At 43.6% G+C, this 21,635-nt stretch overlaps 1 protein-coding gene across 3 annotated transcripts in view; it reads left to right on the plus strand.

Annotated features, from left to right (window-relative positions):
- LOC137369834 (corticotropin-releasing factor receptor 2-like) overlaps positions 1–21,635 on the plus strand; it is a 292,805-nt gene that overhangs the window by 20,430 nt on the left and 250,740 nt on the right. For all 3 annotated transcript variants that reach the window (XM_068031419.1, XM_068031420.1, XM_068031421.1), the window contains exon 2: positions 9,160–9,244. In XM_068031419.1, coding sequence (XP_067887520.1) covers positions 9,160–9,244 — 85 coding nt within the window. The remainder of the gene's footprint in view (positions 1–9,159; positions 9,245–21,635) is intronic.

The raw sequence follows: 21,635 nt of genomic DNA on the forward strand, positions 1-21,635 counted from the left end.
CAAAGAAGAGCAGAGGGAATTCTCCCCAATATACTGGCCAATAGTTGTCCCTCAAACAACATCACCAATGACAGATTATCTGGTTATTTTTTACATTGCTGTTTGTAGGCCTTGCTGTGTACAAATTGGTTGTTGTGCTTTCTACATTACACCAGTGACTATACTTCTAAAGTATTTCATTGGCTGTAAGGCACTTTAGGGCATCCTGAGGTAATGAAAGGTGCAAATAAATGTAAGTTTTTTTTTCTTTGTGCCAAACAGTGTGGATGCTTGATTCAATCCTTTACTATGCTCTATATTGGTTTGATTTGGGACAATTGGATTTAATTTGGCCTGATAGAGGGAATAAGTTGTCTGTTATACATCACTGCAATCCCCCCACGCCTGTGCAATATTCCTTTTCACTGAAAGTGAAAATGACCCTCAGTCTGCTTAGACAGGAAGGGAAAATCAGCCAGAGTTCCCAGGCCATAGAACTATAGAAAAGTTACAGCACAGAAAGAGGTCATTCAGCCCATTGTATCTGCGCCAGCTGGAAAATTAGCTGCCCAATCTAATACCACCTGCTCCATAGCCTTGCAGGTTACAGCACTTCAGGTGCAGGTCCAGGTACCTTTTACATGAGTTGACGGTTTCTGCCTTCACAACCGATCTGGGCAGTGAATTCCAGACACCCACCACCCTCTGGATGAAAAAGGTTTTTCCTCATGTCTCCTCTAATCCTTCCACCAATCACCTTAAATCTGTGCCTCCTGGTAATTGACCTATCCGCTAAGGGAAACAGGTCCTTTCTGTCTACTCTATTTAGGCCCCTCATAATTTTGTATACCTCAAATAAGTCATCCCTCAGCCTCCACTGTTCTAAGGAAAACAACCCTAGCCGATCCAATCTTTCCTCATAGCTGCAATTTTCAAGCCCTGGCAACATTCTTGTAAATCGCCTTTGTACTCACTCCAGAGCAATGATTTCCTTCCAGTAATGTGAACAGAACTGTCCACAATGCTCCAGCTGTGGCCTAACCAGCGTTTTATACAGTTCCAGCACCTGCAGGCGCTAACCCATTGTCTCTGGAGACAAGGAAGCCAAAGAAGAAAGAAGATACAGTGCCAGCATTACATCCCTGCTTTTGTATTCTACACCTCAGCCAATAAAGGAAGGCATTCCATATGCTTTCTTCACCACTTTATCTACCTGTCCTGCTACCTTCAGGGACCTGTGGACATACACTCCGAGGTCTCTTACTGCATCTACCCATCTCAAAACCCTCCCATTTATTGTGTACTCTCGTGCTTTGTTTGTCCTCCCCAAATGCATTACCTCACACTTCTCCGGATTGAATTTCATTTGCCACTTTTCCGCCCACTCAACCAAACCATTCATATCATTCTGGAGTCTACGGCTATCCTCTTCATTATCAACTACATGGCCAATTTTTGTGTCATCTGCAAATTTCACAATCATGCCTCCCACATTTAAGTCCAAATCATTAATATATACCACAAACAGCAAGGGTCCGAACACTGAGCCCTGTGGAACACCACTGGAAACTGCTTTCCATTCACAAAAACATCCGTCGACCACTACCCTTTGTTTCCTGTCACTGAGTCAATTTTGGATCCAACTCGCCACCTTCCCCTGTATCCCATGGGATTTTACTTTTCTGACCAGTCTGCCATGTAGGACCTTGTCAAATGCCTTACTAAAATCCATGTAGACCACATCCACTGCACTATCCTCATCAATCCTCCTTGTTACTTCCTCAAAAAATTCAATTAAGTTAGTAAGACACGACCTTCCCTGAACAAATCCATGCTGACTACCCTTGCCTTTCTAAGTGACAGTTTATCCTATCTCTCAGAATTGATTCTAATAATTTGCCCACCACCAAGGTCAGACTGACCAGCCTATAATTATATGGTCTATTCCTCACACCCTTTTTAAACAATGGTACAATGTTTGCAGATCTCCATTACCTCACCTGTATCTAGTGAGGATTTGAGGATAATCCTCAGAACATCCATTATTTCCTCCCTTTAGCAACCTGGGATACAATCCAGTTGGGCCTGGTGATTTATCCACTTTCAAGGATGTCAGCACCTCTAGTACTTCTCTCATTATGCTTATCGTATCTAATATTTCACACACCTCTTTTACTGCAATGTCTGCATCAACCCTCTCCTTTGTGAAGATAGGGACAAAAAACTCATTAAGAACCCTGCCTGCATCTTCTGCATCTACGCATAAGTTACCTTGTACATCTCTGATAGGCCCTACTCTTTCCTTAGTTATCCTCTTGCTCTTAATGTACTGATAAAACATCTTTAGGTTTTCCTTGATTTTGCCTGCCAATAATTTTTCATGTCCTCTCTTTGCTTTCCTAATTTCCTTTTTTAGTTCACCCCTGCACTTTCTCTACTCCTCTAGGCTTTCTAAAGTATTAAGTTTTTTGTGACCGTCATAAGCTTTCTGTTTCTGCTTTCTCTTACCCTGTATGCTTCTGGATAACCAGGGGGCTCTAGATTTGGCAGTACCACCCTTTTTCTTTGTGGGGACAGGTCTACACTGTGCCTGTAGAATCTCACTTTTGAATGTCTCCCACTGGTTTGCCACTGATTTTCCTTCAAGTAGCTGTATCCAGTCCACTTTCGCCAGATCACTTCTCAGCTTCGTAAAATTTGCCTTCCCCCAATTTAGAACTTTTACTCCTGTTCTATCTTTGTCCTTTTCCATGATTATGCGAAAACTAACTGTATTATAGTCACTATCTCCAAAATGGTCACCCACTGCTACTTCATCCACTTGCCCAGCTTCATTTCCGAAGACTAAATCTAGAATTGCGCCCCCTCTCGTTGGATTTGTTATGTGCTGGCTATAAAAGTTCTCTTGAATGCAGTTCAAGAATTTTGTGCCCTCTGTAGCCCTCACACTGTTTGTATTCTAGTTGATCTTAGAGTAGTTGAAATCCCCAACTATTATTGCCCTATAGTTTTTGCACTCAGAAATTTGCCTACATATTTGTTCCTCTATCTCCCTTTCACTATTTGGGGGTCTATAGTACACCCCTAGCAGTGTGGCTGCCCTTTTTTTATTTCTGAGCTCAACCCATATGGCCTCATTTGATGATTCATTTAATATATCATCCCTCCTCACAACTGTGATTGATTTCTTAACCAATAATGCTACACCCCCTCCTTTTTTTATCCCCCTCTCTATCCTGCCTGAAAACTCTATATTCAGGGATGTTGAGCTTCCATTTTTGCCCCTCTTTAAGCCAAGTTTCCATTATAGCAATGATATCACGTTCCCGTGTGTCTATCTGTGCCCTCAGCTCATCGGCTTTATTTGCTATACTCCTTGCATTTAAATAAATACCTTTTAACACTGACAAATTCTTGTGCTGCACACTTTTTAACCTTTTGCTACTTCTGTCTTTCAGAGTCACTCGCTAATTTTCTGCCTCCCATTCCCTGACCTGAATTTGTCCGATCTGAAACTGTCCTAATGTTCCCATCCCCCTGCCAATCTAGTTTCAACCATCCCCAACAGCACTAGCAAACCTTCCTTCAAGGATATTTGTCCCAGTCCTGTTCGGGTGTTTACTGTCCATCTTGTACAGGTCCCTCCTTCCCCAAAACCGCTCCCAATATCCCAGAAATCTGAAGCCCTCCCTCCTGCACTATCTCTCCAGCCATGTAATCATCTGCTGTATTCTCCTATTTCTATACTCACTGGCACGTGGCCTTGGGAGTAATCCGGAGATTGTCCTAGCAACCACTATTGGAAGGGCCCACATAGGAGGGTGTCAGATGACGAGAGGTTAGAGATCTCATGTAATGTACTCCCCTGACAAACTACGGTGGGATACCCTGCCAATACTCACTGTTCGGCTCACGTTAAAAGAATGACCACTTGGGGCAAATGTTGGACACATCTGGTACCTGTGAAATCAAACTCCAATGAGTAGGTGCTTCAGGAGAACAGAGAACCAGCAGAGAAAATAAGGAGGTTACATGCTGAAAAGGTCATTATGACATTTAGAGGCCTGGAAACATATTTGCAATTGAAAGTTTAATCAAGAACAAAAATCTTCAAAAAAAATTCCTCTCACTGACATTTTGAAACATTTATGTAAAATTAAGGATGCTGGAATTTTTTTGGCACTTGATCCATATAAAATAATTTATTTGCTTAACTATTTTACTTCATACACCTTAATCATTTTATTAAATCCTGCAAATCAACTCTAGAAAAGGGAAAAATAAAACCATTTCGTAATTTAGTACAACTGCTATGACAAAATTGAGTGAAATTGATTGAGAAAGCTCCCAATGAATAAAATGGGGTTGATTTAAGAGATGCCATTGATCTGTAATCAGCTCATTTTTATTGGTATTAAAAATATATTTCTGTGCTGATTCTGTTTCTCCATTCCAATAAAAATTGCTCAAGGTCTCCATCTCAGTCCCATATTCAAACAGCTTTCTTGACAATGGCTAATATTGTTGTTCCTGTGCCCTACAGAATTGGGTGAACATCAGCCAGGCTGACGATGATTTACTTGGGACAAAGACCGTGATATACATACATGTACATTTTATTTATACACATACACACACACACATATATACACACATATTTTGATTGGCCAGTGAGGTGTGTGAGCTACAAATTTATATAAAAAAAAATAAAAAGTGGCACTGCAAAAAAAAAGGTTTTTGCACTTTAAACTGGAAACAGAAATGCACAGACATAAAATTAAGCAGTCTGGAGCCCAGGACACAACTTGTAATGAGTTAGTATTTCTGGATAGGGAATACTAGTAGCCCCCTTTTAAATACAATTATTACTGCAATGGCAGGTTGTTATTGTGTCACTGAGAAACCTGACACCTACTGTTTGATGTATGCATTGCATTGCTGTATAGACAACCAATGATGTTGCATTATCACCTCAAAATGTCTCAAAACCTTGAAATTCAATAACTTATTTTAACAGAAAGCAAAGAGTAGCAGTGAGCAGTTGTTTGTTCAGAATAGAGGGAAGTATACCATGATGTTCCCCAGGGTAGGTATTACAACTGCTCTTTTTGGATATATTAATGACCTGGACTTGTTATACAAGGGATAATTTCAAAGTTTCCTGATGATAAACAACTTGGAAATATAGTAAATAGTGAGGAGGATAGTAGCAAACTTCAGGAGGGCATAGGTTGGTGAAATGAGCAGAGACATGACAGATGAAATTTATTCCAGACAAGTGTGAAGTGATGCATTTTGGAAGGAAGGAAAGAGGCAATACAAACTAAATCATACAATTCAAATCCCTCACCATCAGCATTTGGGGTGCCAACTGATCAGAAAGTTAACTGAACCAGCCACATAAATACTATAGATATAAGAGCAGGTCAGAGACTGGGTATTTTGTGGTGAGTAACTCACCTCCCGACTCCATGCCTTTCCATAATCTACAGGGCACAAGTCAGAAGTGTGATGGAATATTCTCCACTTGCCTCCAACTACACTCAAGAAGCTTGACTACATCTAGGATAAAGCAGCCGGCTTGATTGGCACCACCTTAAACATTCACTCATTCTACTACCAGCACCCTGTGGCTACAGTGTGGACCATCTATAAGATGCACAGCAGCAACTCGCTGAGGCTGCTTCGTGGCACCTTACAAACCCGCAAACTCTACTGCCATGAATAACAAGGGCAGCAGACGAATGGGAACATGACCACCTACATGCTCCACACCAAATTGCCAATCATCCTGACTCAGAAGTATATTGCCATTTCTTCATCGTCATTGGATCGAAGTTCTAGAATTCCCTAACAACATTGTAGGCATTCCTACACCACATGGACTGCAGCGGTTCAAGAAGGCAGCTCACCACCACCTTCCCAAGGACAATTCGATATGGGCAATAAATTCTGGCCTTGCCAGTGATGCCCACATCCCATGAATGAAAGAAAAAAACTATTTAAAGAGTATGCAGGAGCTGAGAGACATGGAGGTTCACGTACTGAAATATTAAGGTGGCAGGACAAGTTATTAAGGCTGTGAATAAGACTCTTGGCTTTATATAAATAGAAGAAGAGTATAAAAACAAAAACGTTATGCTAAACCTTTATAAATCACTGGTCAGGACACAGCTGAAGTACTGTGCCCAATTCTCGGCATCACACTTTATCAAGGCCTTGGAGAAAGTGCAGAAGAGATTTACTAGAATGATACCTGGGATAGGGACTTCAATTATGAGGAGAGACCAGAGAAGCTGGGATTGTTCTGATTAGAGAAGAGAAAGCTAAGGGGAGATTTAATAGTGGTGTTCAAAATTATGAAAGATTTTGGTAGAGCTTTTTTTATTCTTTCATGGAATGTGGGCATTGCTGGCAAGGCCAGCATTTGTTGCTCATCCCTAATTGCCCTTGAATTGAGTGGCTTGCTAGGCATGCAGAGGGCAATTGTAGGTCTGGAGTCACATGTAGACCAGACCAGGTAAGGACGGCAGTGAACCAGATGGGTTTTTCCGACAATTGACGATGGTTTCATGGTGCCATCACTGAAACTAGCTTTCAATTTCAAATTTTTATTAATTAATTGAATTTAAATTCCACCAGCTCCTGTGGTGGGATTTGAACCTGTTTCCCCAGGGCAGTAGCGTACATAAGGAGAAACTGTTTCAATTGGCAGAAGGGTCTGTAACCAGGGGACACAGATTTAAGATGCTTGGGAAAATAACCCAGTGGTTATGGCGCAGTGGTTAGCACTGCAGCCTCAAAGCTCCAGCGACCCGGCACTGCCTGTGTGGAGTTTGCAGGTTCTCCCTGTGACCGCGTGGGTTTCCGCCAGGCGTTCCGGTTTCCTCCCACAGCCAAAGACTTGCAGGTTGACAGGTAAATTGGCTATTGTAAATTGCCCCTAGTGTAGGTAGGTGGTAGGGAATATGGGGTTAATGTAGGGTTAGTATAAATGGGTGGTTGTTGGTCGGCACAGACTTGGTGGGCCAAAGGGCCTGTTTCAGTGCTGTATTTCAAAATAATTAAAATAAAAATAAAAAACCAGTGGCAGAGAATTTTGTTTCTACACAGCCAGTTATTATGATCTGGAATGCACTGCCTAAAAGGGTGGTGGAAGCAGATTCAATTGTTACTTTCAACAAGGAATTAGATACATACTTGAAAAGAATAAAATTGCAGGGTTATGGGGGGAAAGTAGGGGAGTGGTAATATTGACTAGCTCTTTCAAAGTGTCAGCTTTGTTGGGTTGAATGGCCTCGTTCTGTTTTGTATCTTTCTATGCTTCTATGAATTGCTGTTCGGTGGAGGAATACAGCTCAGGCTGTGCAGTGGCAAGGTCCACATATAGCAATGAGATGAATGATCAGTTAATCTGCTTTTGGCAGTGTTGGTTGAGAGGAGAATGTTGACCAGGACTCTGGTAGAACTCTCTGCTCTTCTTTGGGTAATGCTAAGGGATCAGATAGATGGATGTAACATCTCATATAAAGAACAGGTCCTTCTGTCAATACAGCATAGTGCATTAATTGTCTCAGCCTAAATAATGTGCTCAAAGTCTGACTCAGAGGTCAGGATGACAGCAACTGAGCCAAGCTGTATTTCCTCTGCAATACTGTGCTGAAACCCACATCTATGCTTTGTTACCTCTAGACTTGACCAATGCTCTCCTGGCTGGCCTCCCATCTTCCATCTTACATCAACCTAAGTTTATCCAAAACTCTGTTGCCTGTATCCTAACTCACACTAATCCACTACCTCTGTGGTCGCTGGGCTCCTGGCCCAGCAAAGTTTCAATTTTAAAATGATAATTCTTGCTTTCAAATCCCTCCATATTCTCACTCCTTCATATCTCTGTAATGTCCTCCAACCTTATAACCCTCTGACATCTCTGTCGTCCTCTAATTTTGGCCTCTTGTGCATCAACAATTTTAATTGCTCCACCATTGGCATGCATGCCTTTAGCTGCTTATGGCCTAACCTCTTGAATTCCCTCCCAAATTACTCCACCTCTCTCCCCCTCTCTCTTCCTTTAAGATACTCCTTAAAACATACCACTTTAACTAAGCTTTTGGTTATCTGCCCTAATATCTCCTTATATGGCTTGGTATTAAATTTTGTTTGCTAGAGCTTCTGTGAAGTGCATTGGAACATTTTACAATGTTAAAGGCGCTTATATAAATGCAAGTTGTTATTGAAAGAACAATGTAACTAGTGTGGGAGATTTTGAAGTGATAGATAAATTGCTAAGATTGTAATTCTACCCAGAACATTTAATCTCAAGGAAAAGCTCTGTCCCCCAAAATAAAGCAAGAATAACATAAGAGTTTTCATCCTTTAATGCTTCCAGAAATGTTGTGGGTATGGAAGTTTATGTTATTATACGGAGGCCTGGACTAATAATTCAACAGTTGCAACAGTTTCCAATTTGCATAACTGATTTGGAATCATTCTTGTTGCAGTGTCTCTGCACCCTCTCCAATGTCTATATAGAATACTCTCGAGTATTTCTTTCAATCAAGATCAAGGATTAAAATATACTTAAATTAAAAAGAATTGTATGGTATCAGTCTGGACTCACTGGTGGCACTCTAACGTCCAAGGCAAGTGGTTGTGGATTCAAGTCTTACTCCAGAGGCTTGACCACATAATCTAGGTTGACACTCCCAGTGCAGCACTGAGGGAGTACTGCACTGTCTGATGTGCCATCCTTCAGAAGAGGCACTAAACTGAGGACCTGCCTGTCCTCTCAGTTGGATGTGTCACTAGTCAAAGAAGAGCAAAGGATTTATCCATGGTGTTGTAACCAATATTTTTCCCTCAATCAACAGGACATTTATCTCATTGCTTTTTTTTGTGATGCCTTGCTTTATGCAAAATGGCTGCCATGTTTCCCTCTATTGCAAATGTGACTACATTTCGAAAGTCCATTGGTTGCGAAGTACTTTGGGATGTCCTGAGGTTGCGAAAGGCATTTTATAAATGCAGGTTCTATCTGTATTTAACAGCTACTGAGGCTAAAATGGATTGTCTGGGGGCCTGGAGAGTGATGGTACATGTATATTTTACTCACTGCCATGTGTAATTCCCTCTTCGATCGGAATTTAAATGTAAGCAGTTTTTTTCTTTCCCTTTTCACAGATAGTCCTGCCCTGCTTTTCATCATTGCTCACATCTCTGCTAGAACAGTACTGTGAGGCCTTATCATCCTTATACAATGTTACAGGTACATTTTACATTATTTATGCAGCTTAGCATAGCTGGCCTTGCCATGATTGTGATTGTCAAGTCTGGGATTTGCTAGCAGTGAGAATTATGATAACAAAATGTGAAACAATTCACAAGCCCATTGAAACACACAGAGCTGTGCTTATTTTTAAGTCAGATAAGATCAGAATAAGTTATGTTTTAAAACTAATGAGTGAGTGAAATTACTTCAAATGAATGGCGTTTGGCAAGTTCATTTAAATGAGCAATGTTCTTTAATTGGCATTTTAGTTGGCAGTCAAATCATCCCTAATGTAAATCTACCATGAATAATCTGCCAGCTGCGAGTGCAGCATTCAAATGTCGACATATCTCCAGTTCATGGAACGGGTCCATATCATGAGACAACCTCTAATTGGCACCAATCAGAAATTTCAGTAACAGAGCCCACAAGATGGCTTCAGAGAGTTTTTTAAAAATTCATTCATGGGATGTGGGCAACGCTGGCCAGGCCAGCATTTATTGCCCATCCCTAATTGCCCTTGAGAAAGTGGTGGTGAGCTGCCTTCTTGAACCGCTGCAGTCCATTTGTGGTTGGCATACCCACAGTGCTGTTAGGAAGGGAGTTCCAGGGTTTTGACCCAGCGACAGTGCAGGAACGGGCGATATAGTTCCAAGTCAGGATGGTGTGTGACTTGGAGGGGAACTTGCAGGTGGTGGTGTTCCCATGTATCTGCTGCCCTTGTCCTTCTAGGTGGTAGAGGTCACGGGTTTGGAAGGTGCTGTCTGAGGAGCCTTGGTGCATTACTGCAGTGCATCTTGTAGATGGTACACACTGCTGCCACTGTGCGTCGGTGGTGGAGGGAGTGAATGTTTGTAGGTGGGGTGCCAATCAAGCGGGCTGCTTTGTCCTGGATGGTGTCGAGCTTCTTGAGTGTTGTTGGAGCTGCACCCATTCAGGCAAGTGGAGAGTATTCCATCACACTCCTGACTTGTGCCTTGTAGATGGTGGGCAGGCTTTGGGGAGTCAGGAGGTGAGTTACTCGCCTCAGGATTCCGAGCCTCTGACCTGCTCTTGTAGCCATGGTATTTATATGGCTACTCCAGTTCAGTTTCTGATCAATGGTAGCCCCTAGGATGTTGATAGTGGGGGATTCAGCGATGGTAATGCTGTTGAATGTCAAGGGGAGATGGTTAGATTCTCTCTTGTTGGAGATGGTCATTGCCTGACACTTGTGTGGCGCGAATGTTACTTACCACTTATCAGCTGGAAGAACTGGAAGAACTCTGTTGCTGTCGGAAATGCTCTTTTATTTCAGTATTGTCCAATATATATTACTTTCTTGTCACAGGCCCGGCTAAGGTGACACGTTTTAGCCACATGCACTAAGTTTACATTATAGTAAATTAACTCTCACATGTAAATCTACTTAACAAATATCTACCACCATTCAGTGTAAAACTTTGCAGTCTTTCTCTTTAACCAAAGTGTCTGAAGAAAAATGATTCTGTGCAACTCAATAGAAATCAATCAATTCTATAACAAGCCACCCGACACCATAATTGCCTACACATCTGACCTCACCAACAACAGGGTTCATGTTACAATTGGTGATTTTAATAGCAATGGGAACACTCTGAGACTAATGGGGATGGTCAATTGTTTGAAGCCTGGAAAGAAACAGATAGGCTATTCCTCATACATGATGCCCAAACTTCCCAACTAATTGCAATGGTAACTGGAGACTTGGATTCAATTCCGATTTGATATTTGTCAGCAACATTATTGCCAATCCATGTGAGAAAATTATTTTAGATTCCGTCCTAAACACCGAACTATCAGAATTAAAATTCATGCAATTGTGTCCTTGAAGAGCACCTTGTTTAATCATTTTAATTTTAAGAAGGTAGATTGAGAAGGTTTCTCAGTTGAACTGGCTGCAGTCAGACTGCAACATCGGAGAGCTACGATTGCTTTGCGGAATTTTTGTACGATTATGCCCCTGTGAAGGGTGCTCAAAAGAATATACCCCACAGATACAGCATAAGCAATAACCCGGAATGATCTAATAAAACTAAAGAGCCATATGAGGATTGCACAGAACGCCTACAGACAAATACTTTTGATGCATTAACAGCAGGTGACAAACGTCTTCTTCTCTTCTTTGGCCTCCTTGTCTCGAGAGGCAATGGGTAAGCGCCTGCAGGTGGTCAGTGGTTTGTGGAGCAATGCCTGGAGTGGCTATAAAGGCCAATTCTAGAGTGACAGGCTCTTCCACAGGTGCTACAGATAAAATTGGTTGTCAGGGCTGTTACACAGTTGGCTCTCCCCTTGCGCTTCTGTCTTTTTTCCTGCCAACTGCTAAGTCTCTTCGACTCGCCACACTTTAGCCCCGCCTTTATGGCTGCCCGTCAGCTCTGGTGATCGCTGGCAACTGACTCCCACGACTTGTGATCAATGTCACAGGATTTCATGTCGCGTTTGCAGACGTCTTTAAAGTGGAGACAAGGACGGCCGGTGGGTCTGATACCAGTGGCGAGCTCGCTGTACAATGGGTCCTTGGGGATCCTGCCATATTCCATGCGGCTCTCATGGCCAAGTCATCTCAAGCGCCGCTGACTCAGTAGGGTGTATAAGCTGGGGATGTTGGCCGCCTCGATGACTTCTGTGTTGGAGATACGGTCCTGCCACCTGATGCCAAGGATTCTCCGGAGGCAGCGATGATGGAATGAATTGAGACGTCGCTCTTGGCTGACATACGTTGTCCAGGCCTCACTGCCGTAGAGCAAGGTACTGAGGACACAGACTTGATACACCCGGACTTTTGTGTTCCGTGTCAGTGCGCCATTTTCCCACACTCTCTTGGCCAGTCTGGACATAGCAGTGGAAGCCTTTCCCATGCGCTTGTTGATTTCTGCATTGAGAGACAGGTTACTGGTGATAGTTGAGCCTAGGTAGGTGAACTCTTGAACCACTTCCAGAGCGTGGTCGACGATATTGATGGATGGAGCATTTCTGACGTCCTATCCCATGATGTTCGTTTTCTTGAGGCTGATGGTTAGGCCAAATTCGGTGCAGGCAGCCGCAAACCTGTCGATGAGATTCTGCAGACACTCTTCAGTGTGAGATGTTAATGCAACATCGTCAGCAAAGAGAAGTTCCCTGATGAGGACTTTCCGTACTTTGGTCTTCACTCTTAGATGGGCAAGGTTGAACAACCTGCCACCTGATCTTGCGTGGAGGAAAATTCCTTCTTCTGAAGACTTGAACGCATGACAAACACATTACCACAATCACAAGTAAACAGCATAAAACTTGGCAACAGCTAATCGAATGCACTTGCTAATCTACATTGTCCTCCAATGTTTGATTTTAAAATTCTCATCCTTGCTGTCAAGTCCCTCCATGGCCTCACCACTCATTGTCTCAGTAAACGTCTACAGCCCTCCAATATCTCTCCTCAGCTCTGGCTTTTTGTGCACATCTGATTTTAATCACTCTCCCATTAGCAGCTGTTTCTTCAGTTGCCTCGAATCGAAGCTTGAAAATTTTCTCCCTAAATATCTCCAACATACTACCTGTCTCCCCTCCTTTACGACGCTCCTTAAAACCTACATCTTTAATTAAGTTTATGGTTACCTGCTCTGATACCTCCTTTTGTGGCTTGGTGTCAATTTTTGTCTGATTACTTTCCTCTGAAGCACTTTGGGATGTTTTACTGGGTTAAAGGTGCTATTTAAATGCAAGTTAATGTTGAATCAACTGATAGGATTCACAGCAGCAAGAAAGATTGGAGGACGATTTGAGTACTCAACAATGATTCCACAAAATTGAACACACATCAACATCACAGCAGATCAAGTATCCCGACAGCTTCTCCTAAATATCAAGAATGTTCCAACTAAAGTGCCAATCGGACTAAATTACCAATACACTTTGATTCTCAAATATCTCACCCTGCGTTTACTAGACCATTTACTATATGCAATCTCAAGATATTAAATAACAATAAAGCAGCTGGCCTCGATGACATATGATGTGAGCAGATCAAACACTTTGGGCTGAAAGCATTTCACTGGCTACTTGACATGTTCAACTTATGCTCAGGGTGATGCCACATCCTCAAAATGTGGCACAGTGCAAGGATCACAGCTATTTCAGAACCTGGCAAAGACCCTCCACACCCAAAAAACTTCAGCCCAATTTTGATATTATACCATATGTATAAGTTATTTGAATGCCTCATTTTGAACTGGGTCTCTCCCCATGGTGGAATAGCATCTTGTCCCAGCACAGGCAAGTTTCTAGCCTGGAAATTCCTGCATGAACCAATTATTTAATCTGATCCAGGATGTTGACAATAGTCTCAAAATTTGGCCATGCAGCTCCTGTTTCTTTAATATGGTGGTCATGAAGCTTATGTTTATAGAATCATCGAATGGTTACAGCACTGAAGGAGCAACTCACTTGCTCTGCAAGAGCAACTCACCTAGTCCCACTCCCCTGCCTTTTTCCTGTAGCTCTGCAAATCTTTTCTTTTCATATAATTATCCAGTTCGCTTTTGAACGCCTCAATTGAATCTGCCTCCATTACACCCTCAGGCAGTGCATTCCCGATCCTAACCACCCGCTGCATAGCTTTTCCTCATGTTGCCTTTAGTTCTTTTGCCATTCACCTGAAATCGGTGTAATAAAAAAAGAGGTGCACTGGCAACAGAATGGTATTCTTCAACGTAACATGTAGCATCAATGCTACTCAATTTTTACACAACAATGATCAATCTATCCATTTTGATGCCAGAAGATTCCTATATTTGAGCTCCTGGTTAAAGCTAGACTTTAGATAGAGTCTGAGCAAGGCCCTAACTGGCCTGACACAATACTGTATTTCCAAATAAACTGGGAGCCAATCTGAATAAGATACAGGTCTGTGTGTTCCTCTTTACGAATAGAGAAGCCAACTGGGAATTACATATCAAGTGGTACAGGAAAATACCCTGTCTACCTGGGGTGTGACATAGGATTGCAAACTGTGTAACAAAGAACACATAATCACAACCAAAGCTAAGAGCCAGAGCTTAGGATAGCATCCTATAAACTGACCAACTCAAAATGGGGCACTGATCCAAACGCGATAAGGACTCCAGCTCTGGCACTTTGTTTTGTCTGCTGCCGAATATGCTTGCTCTATGTACCCCAGCAAACAAATTGATTCAGTTCTTAATGTCCACTGGAGTTGCATTACTGGATGTCCTAATCCTACCAAGCTAGATGATCATTACCTGCTGCCAAGTATCGCACTTTTAGAGATGCAAGGCGCAGCCGAAGCTAGAGCTGAAAGAAAGAGACCATCTAATGCTTCTCGCTATCTATTATTCCGGGACCATCCTGCTCAGAGTAGATGGAAGCTGAGATTAGCTTGCTGCACTCCAACAACCCTTTCAACTCCAGTGTGAAATAGTCGAGAGTTAACATTTGAGAACATGAGGATACATTTGAAAATCATGATAAATCACATCTACTGCATTACTATTGTCTACTCTACTCTCTCTGTTACCTTCTCAAAAAGTTCAAAAAAGTTGGTCAAGCAAGATTTTCTCTTTTGAAATCCACCCAATCCTCCACAACTTACCTTGCTGGTGGTGGCTCTAGCCCGATTTCTGGTTTTCAATCTGGCAAACTGGGTGGGACACCTCTCGTGCCATGCAGCTCACTTGCCAAATTTAAATGAGTGAAGACCCTCAAAATTACGAGGGTCTCTTTGCTGCTGGGATGGTCCAAAAGTCAAAATTCATCCCGGTGACACGTGACTGTGGTGCTGAACCACAAACGATGGACCTTCTACTCTGCCTGAGCTCCTGTTTAAATCTTACTGATTTTGTCAAATACAATGATAATGCCAAGACACGTGTAGCCTTGTTTGTTACAATATGGTACGACGATGACCAAAGTTTGGAATTTGGGCATGAATTTATCAGACACAGTACATCTTAGAGCACTTTCTTTTTTTTGTTCAGCAGTTGCAAATAGTACTTTGACTTCATCAGACCAATGCATCTACTCTTCTCTGGTGTTAGACACCATTTTAGCAGATAACCAATAAGCACTAACCAAGAAAGTAATGCACATACAGCAATCATAAAACACTTGCACTCTGCTTTTCATCCTACCATTTTACCTATAAATGTACAAAAAGGTTAAAGTTGACATGTGAATGTGAGTACTGAGATCACATGTCCAATAATGGTGTCTGTTGCTCATTTTTTATTTGCTAATCAAAAAACGCATTAGCCACATCTAGCCTTGCTGCATGCTTTTATGGAATTGCATATGTTTCGGATCATCTTATCCACATTAACTCCCAGGCTGAATCAACATCATGGCCACTCAGTAAAATGAATAGGGCCAGTTTGAGAATGGTGGTCTTCTCCCCACTGGTGGTCTGGAGGATAGGATCACCAATATTCCTTTAGGGTGGGAAATTTTCTGTTCTTATAAAATCTCAACAAACGGACTAATTGACCTAAGAGAAAAGGCTGGAAGAACTCAGGATTTTCTGTTTTTAGAGGAGGCAACTGAGCAACAACAAATAGTATTTAAGGTAGTAAACGACATGGAAAAGGCAAATCCAGAGCAGTATTTTGAACCAAACTGTGGCATTAGGGCAAGGTCTGAAGATTACACGAAACTAAATAGAATATGCAGCACAGAAACAGGCCATTTGGCCCAGACAGTCCGTGTTCCGTGCTCTACTTGAGCCTCCTCCCACCCTTCCTAATCTAACTCGATCTGCATAACCCTCTATTCCCTTCTCCACCTTGTGCTTATCTAACTTCCTTTTCAATGCATCTATACTATTTGCCTCCACTATTCCTAGAGGTAGCAAGTTCCACATTCTCACCAGAAGTTTCTTCTGCATTCCCTATTGGATTTCTCTGTGATGATCTCATATTGATGGCCTATAGTTTTGCTCTTCCCTACAAGTGGAAATGTTCTCCCTGTCTCTACTTTATCAAAACGTTTCACAATTTTAAAGACCTTTATTAGATCACCCTCAGCCTTCTTTTTCAAGAGAGAAGAGATCCAGCCTATTCATCCTTTATTGACAACTATAACTTTTCAGTTTTGTATTGTCCTTGTATATCTTTTTTGCACCGTCTCCAGTATCTCTATATCCTTTTTATATTATGACGATTGGAAATATGGGCCCATCGCAGGTGCCGGGGACGATCCCGGAAATGGATGCCGTCCCCACTAGTCACGTGTGGCCGGCCCACTGCAATCATGCAGTGGGCGGCCAATCATATTAATGGAGGCACAGATCCCAGCCAATCACACAATGGGTGTGGGATTCGAGGCACCGAATATGGCCTCAGATGATTCAGGAGCAGCTGCTGGCACCATATTTAAAGCCCTGCCAGTCCTGCTTGCATTGCTGCCTTAAACTCATTTGCTATTTCATGTTTTCTGCTGAAGCCGTTGTTGTCCTGGACCACCCCGCCCACTCACCCATTGGTGAAGGACGCCGCAGTATGGCAGAAGCAAAACACAGGGTGGCCCCCACAGTTTAGCGATGCCTCCCTGGAGATTCTCCTCCAGGCAACAACGGAAAGGTCCTCCCATATGATTAAGAAAGCCTGGATGGAGATTGCAGAGGAGATCAGCAGCTGTGGGGTCCTCCTCCCACCCCTTTGGCCTGCCAAGGTGAGTGCTCTCATTTTAGGGAATGCATGTGGCTATGCAGGAGGAAGCGGGACATGGGGAGGGAGGCACCACAAAGGTGCTGGCAAAGGGGGTTAGGCATCACCTCATCCTGACAGATGCATAGCTGCATCATGGCCACAGGCCACCTTCGTGCACAGCTCACCCCCATTAACTCCCCTAAGTGCTGACCTAAGGATGAGTTATATAGAAAATCCCAGCAGGGAATGAGGGGCTGCCACTAGCATAACTGTCATGTTGATCTTTCTGCTTGGTTTGACTATCTCTCTTTCCACTTGCAGGACAAGAGGGCCCATAACAACAGGGAGACATCATGGACAGGCTGAGGAATACCAGACATCCAGCCTCTCTCTCCAGTTGAGGAGGAGGAGGCACTGGAGTTAGTGGGGACCCATGACTTTTGCCATGTCTCAGGTGTGTGAGTGCATGGCTTCCTCTATCGAGAGGTTGGTGACCTTCATGGAGAACCAGATCCCACAAATGTGCACACGCCTGCACACCATCATCTTGGCCATGAGCTCAACGCAGCAGTGGCAAGGCCAGAGAAGGACAAGGCCCATGGAGTCTTCTCCAGCTCCTCGTTCTTTCCTGGTCAGCAGGGATGTTCAAGTGAATCTTGAAAGGAAGGCAGAGGGGCTGGCCTCCACAGCTGGGCGCTCCCTTCTGGGTGCTCTAAGTGTGGACAGTGGCTCCTCAGCCCCTCCACTAGTGAGCCTAACTCCAGCAGCCGCGACACCTGAGGAGAGTCCTGTACCTGTACATGAAACCCTCATGAAGCTGGGATCCTGCAGGCCTCAGGCAGCCACAGGATGGCTGCCAAAGTCATCACAAGCCAAGTGACAGCCTGATCAGCAGCCTGCCTCCAGCCCAGCTGCTAGAGCTGGGATTACACCTCATAGAAGCACTCAAAAATGTATAAAGAAAACCACCTAGGCATATTTGGAGCTTAAGGCGTGCTTGACATTTTCCATTTGTTTTGTGTTATAATTTTTTTTTGTTATTGAAGTTAACTTTCATTGTGGATAAAGCTTATTCTTTCTTGCCTTAATTGTATGGCTGCCAGTTTGGGCGCAGCCCTCATTTGGCAAGCATCTCACATGGGCCATAGCGAGTGGTTAAGCTGGGTGCTATGCACAGAACACAAACAGAATGGAGGCAACAGACTGAATGCATTGAGATGAGTCTTAATAATTTCACTCTGAGAGGCCATCATGGTGGCTGGAAGTGAGTAAATATGAGATTGTCTCTTGCCTACTTGGCCCATCATTCAATGTTTCAGGTCTCCGGTGCAAGGGGCTCACCATCTAATGCTGTCTTCTCATCACCCACCTCCGTGTCCTCCATCTCAGTTGAAGAGCGGCGGTCAATCTTTTCTTGTCATGCAAGGCCTTCCCCCTCAGCAGTACTAGATTGTGCAGAGCACCGCAAACCACCATGATACGCGAGACCCTCGCTGGGGCATACTGCAGGGCTCCACCAGATCGATCCAGGTACTAGAATCTCATCTTCAGCCGCCCAATAGCCTGCTCAATGGTTGCTAGTGTGTGATATGATCCTGTTAGGGACCATTAATGTTTAAAAAGAGGAAGTCAAATTCCCAGTTATTTCGGAAAGAATTAAGCCACAAGAATCATGTTTTAAACAAAAGCTTTACTGTACAAGAGTTAAACAAAGCACAACACTACTGACTTAACACTACAACTTGGAAACAAATACTTTAAACTTAAAATCTTAACAGAACATGAAGACATATACGTTAAACTCTAAATCTCAACAGAACACTCCTGTTTGACCATTACTTCCACCTCACGACTTCCCCTATACTTTACAGAATTTTGACGGTTTCTTTACTGTTCCTGGGACCAATCCAAAGTGTCCACAGCTCTTAGGATTCATTACAATTTCCTTAATTTCTCAGCTTTCTTCCGAGATGAGATCACCTCCCGAATCTGAACTTCTCAGATTGAGCACAGGTCTGCCTCAAAACAGAAAGACACCTGGTTTCCGTTGCCCTCTTTGTTACTGAGTCCAGCTGACTTCCAAAAGCCAATTCCTTGTCTGAAGCCAACAGCTTTCCAAAAGCCAACTGACTGACTGTGTCTGCAAACACACAGATCAAAAACCTAATAGGTACCCCCTGCATCATTTATCTCCATAGCAATGTGGTACATGTGGGATGTTCCAGATAACAATTTAAACAAATTATTTTCAACTCCAAATCTTCGCTTTTACCTGGGAAATCATATGAATAAATTAAACCCTTTACTGAGATAGCTGCAGACACACCATCTCCATCAACAAGTTAAGAGGGGTTCCCATTGTGTAGGGTGTTTACTCTTTCTAATGACCTTACTAAATAAATGTGGGCCACCTTTTTATTTGTAACCTCCTGAGGTTTGTTTGCCAGCTTTTCAAACCAGATGTTTTCATTTGTCTTTTATTAAAAAAAAATCAATTCCCATATTAAAAGTTACCTCTAGAAAATTAATACAAACCATGAACCAGGTGATTGTAACAGGTGGAGCTGTGGCAAGTGTTGTACCTCTCCTCTGCTGCAGTGTGAGGCTTCCTCACAGGCGTCAGTAGCCGTGTCTTCAATGGGTAGCCCTTGTCCCTGAGAATCCATCCCTGAAAGCTAGTGACAGGCCAGAAAAGCTATGGACCTGGGACTGTCAAAGTATGTAGGCGTCATGGCTGCTTCCCAGGAAGGGGCGACACACCTGCAGGAAATGCTTTCGGTGGTTGCAGACCAACTGAACTTTGTTAGAATGGAAGCCTTTCCTATTGATGAAAGTGGCTGGCTGGTGCATTGGAGCCTTGATGGCCCTGTACATGCAATCTATTACACCTTGCACCTGGGGAAATCCAACGATGGCCCCGAACCTGATAGCCCTCTCGGCCTCATTGTCAGGATCGATCTGGTAGCGTACATAGTCACCAGCCCTCTTGAACAAGGCATTGGTCACCTCATTGATGCAGCAGTGAGTTGCTGCCTATGAGACCCCACATATTTCTCCAGTGGATACTTGGAATGATCCAAATGCGTAAAAATTACATGCCGCTGTGATCATCAAGGCCACAGGCATAAGGTGACCATCGAATCCCATAGGTTGCAACTCATCCTACAGCGTGGCAGATAATTCAGTGACAGCATCCCTGGAGAGCAATAGTCTTCACTGACAATGCCGCTGGAGCATTTGGAGGTAGCTGATTCGAATCTGGTATACTCTCTGGCACAGGTGGGCCCTTCTTGTCAAGGCCGGCTGCTGCTGCTTTTGTCATATAGCTTCATGGCAGGTGTAGCAGCCTCCTGGCCCTCCCTCCATCGCAGCTGTTACATCACACCACGGGGCTCCAAAAGGACAGGTGTATGAGACCCATGCCAGATGATCGGTAGGCCTCCAGAGCACTGTCCTTGCAGAGATGAAGTCGCCTTGGAGCTTTGCCTTTGCTACTCCTCTGGGTGTCTTGCTACTGGCCCTCAGTGCCCACCCTTGCTGCAAGCCAACCCTCTTACCCAGCAGTATGACCACCTGACCCTCTCACCTGATAGTATTGTCACTCAACCCTCTCACCCAGCAGTATGGCCACGCGACCCTCTCACCCGATAGTATGACCACCCAGTACTGCCATCCGAGACCAAGCCCACTCATGCAGAACGCACAGCACTGTAGGACAACAATGGCCTCCGCTCGTCCCTCTTCCCCAATCCAGTGCTGGTCATGGCTGCCTGCACGTCGCAGCACTGAGACCTCACCTTGTTGCTGCCAGCAGCAGCCCCCCAATCCACCCCCCAACATTGTATAGAGATCAATTGCATGCTAATGTATTAAAATTAACTATTCTACAATTTAAATTGTTCTCCCGTCACATTGGGTCGGCAATGCCAACTTGATGCTTTCCCACTGCTGAGTAAATCTGGAACTGACGCCACCCTTCCTAATCTAACTCGATCTGCATAACCCTCTATTCCCTTCTCCACCTTGTGCTTATCTAACTTCCTTTTCAATGCATCTATACTATTTGCCTCCACTATTCCTAGAGGTAGCAAGTTCCACATTCTCACCAGAAGTTTCTTCTGCATTCCCTATTGGATTTCTCTGTGATGATCTCATATTGATGGCCTATAGTTTTGCTCTTCCCTACAAGTGGAAATGTTCTCCCTGTCTCTACTTTATCAAAACGTTTCACAATTTTAAAGACCTTTATTAGATCACCCTCAGCCTTCTTTTTCAAGAGAGAAGAGATCCAGCCTATTCATCCTTTATTGACAACTATAACTTTTCAGTTTTGTATTGTCCTTGTATATCTTTTTTGCACCGTCTCCAGTATCTCTATATCCTTTTTATATTATGACGATTGGAAATATGGGCCCATCGCAGGTGCCGGGGACGATCCCGGAAATGGGTGCCGTCCCCACTAGTCACGTGTGGCCGGCCCACTGCAATCATGCAGTGGGCGGCCAATCATATTAATGGAGGCACAGATCCCAGCCAATCACACAATGGGTGTGGGATTCGAGGCACCGAAAATGGCCTCAGATGATTCAGGAGCAGCTGCTGGCACCATATTTAAAGCCCTGCCAGTCCTGCTTGCATTGCTGCCTTAAACTCATTTGCTATTTCATGTTTTCTGCTGAAGCCGTTGTTGTCCTGGACCACCCCGCCCACTCACCCATTGGTGAAGG

This window comes from Heterodontus francisci, chromosome 5, assembly GCF_036365525.1.
Source record: "Heterodontus francisci isolate sHetFra1 chromosome 5, sHetFra1.hap1, whole genome shotgun sequence".
NCBI lineage: Eukaryota > Metazoa > Chordata > Chondrichthyes > Heterodontiformes > Heterodontidae > Heterodontus > Heterodontus francisci.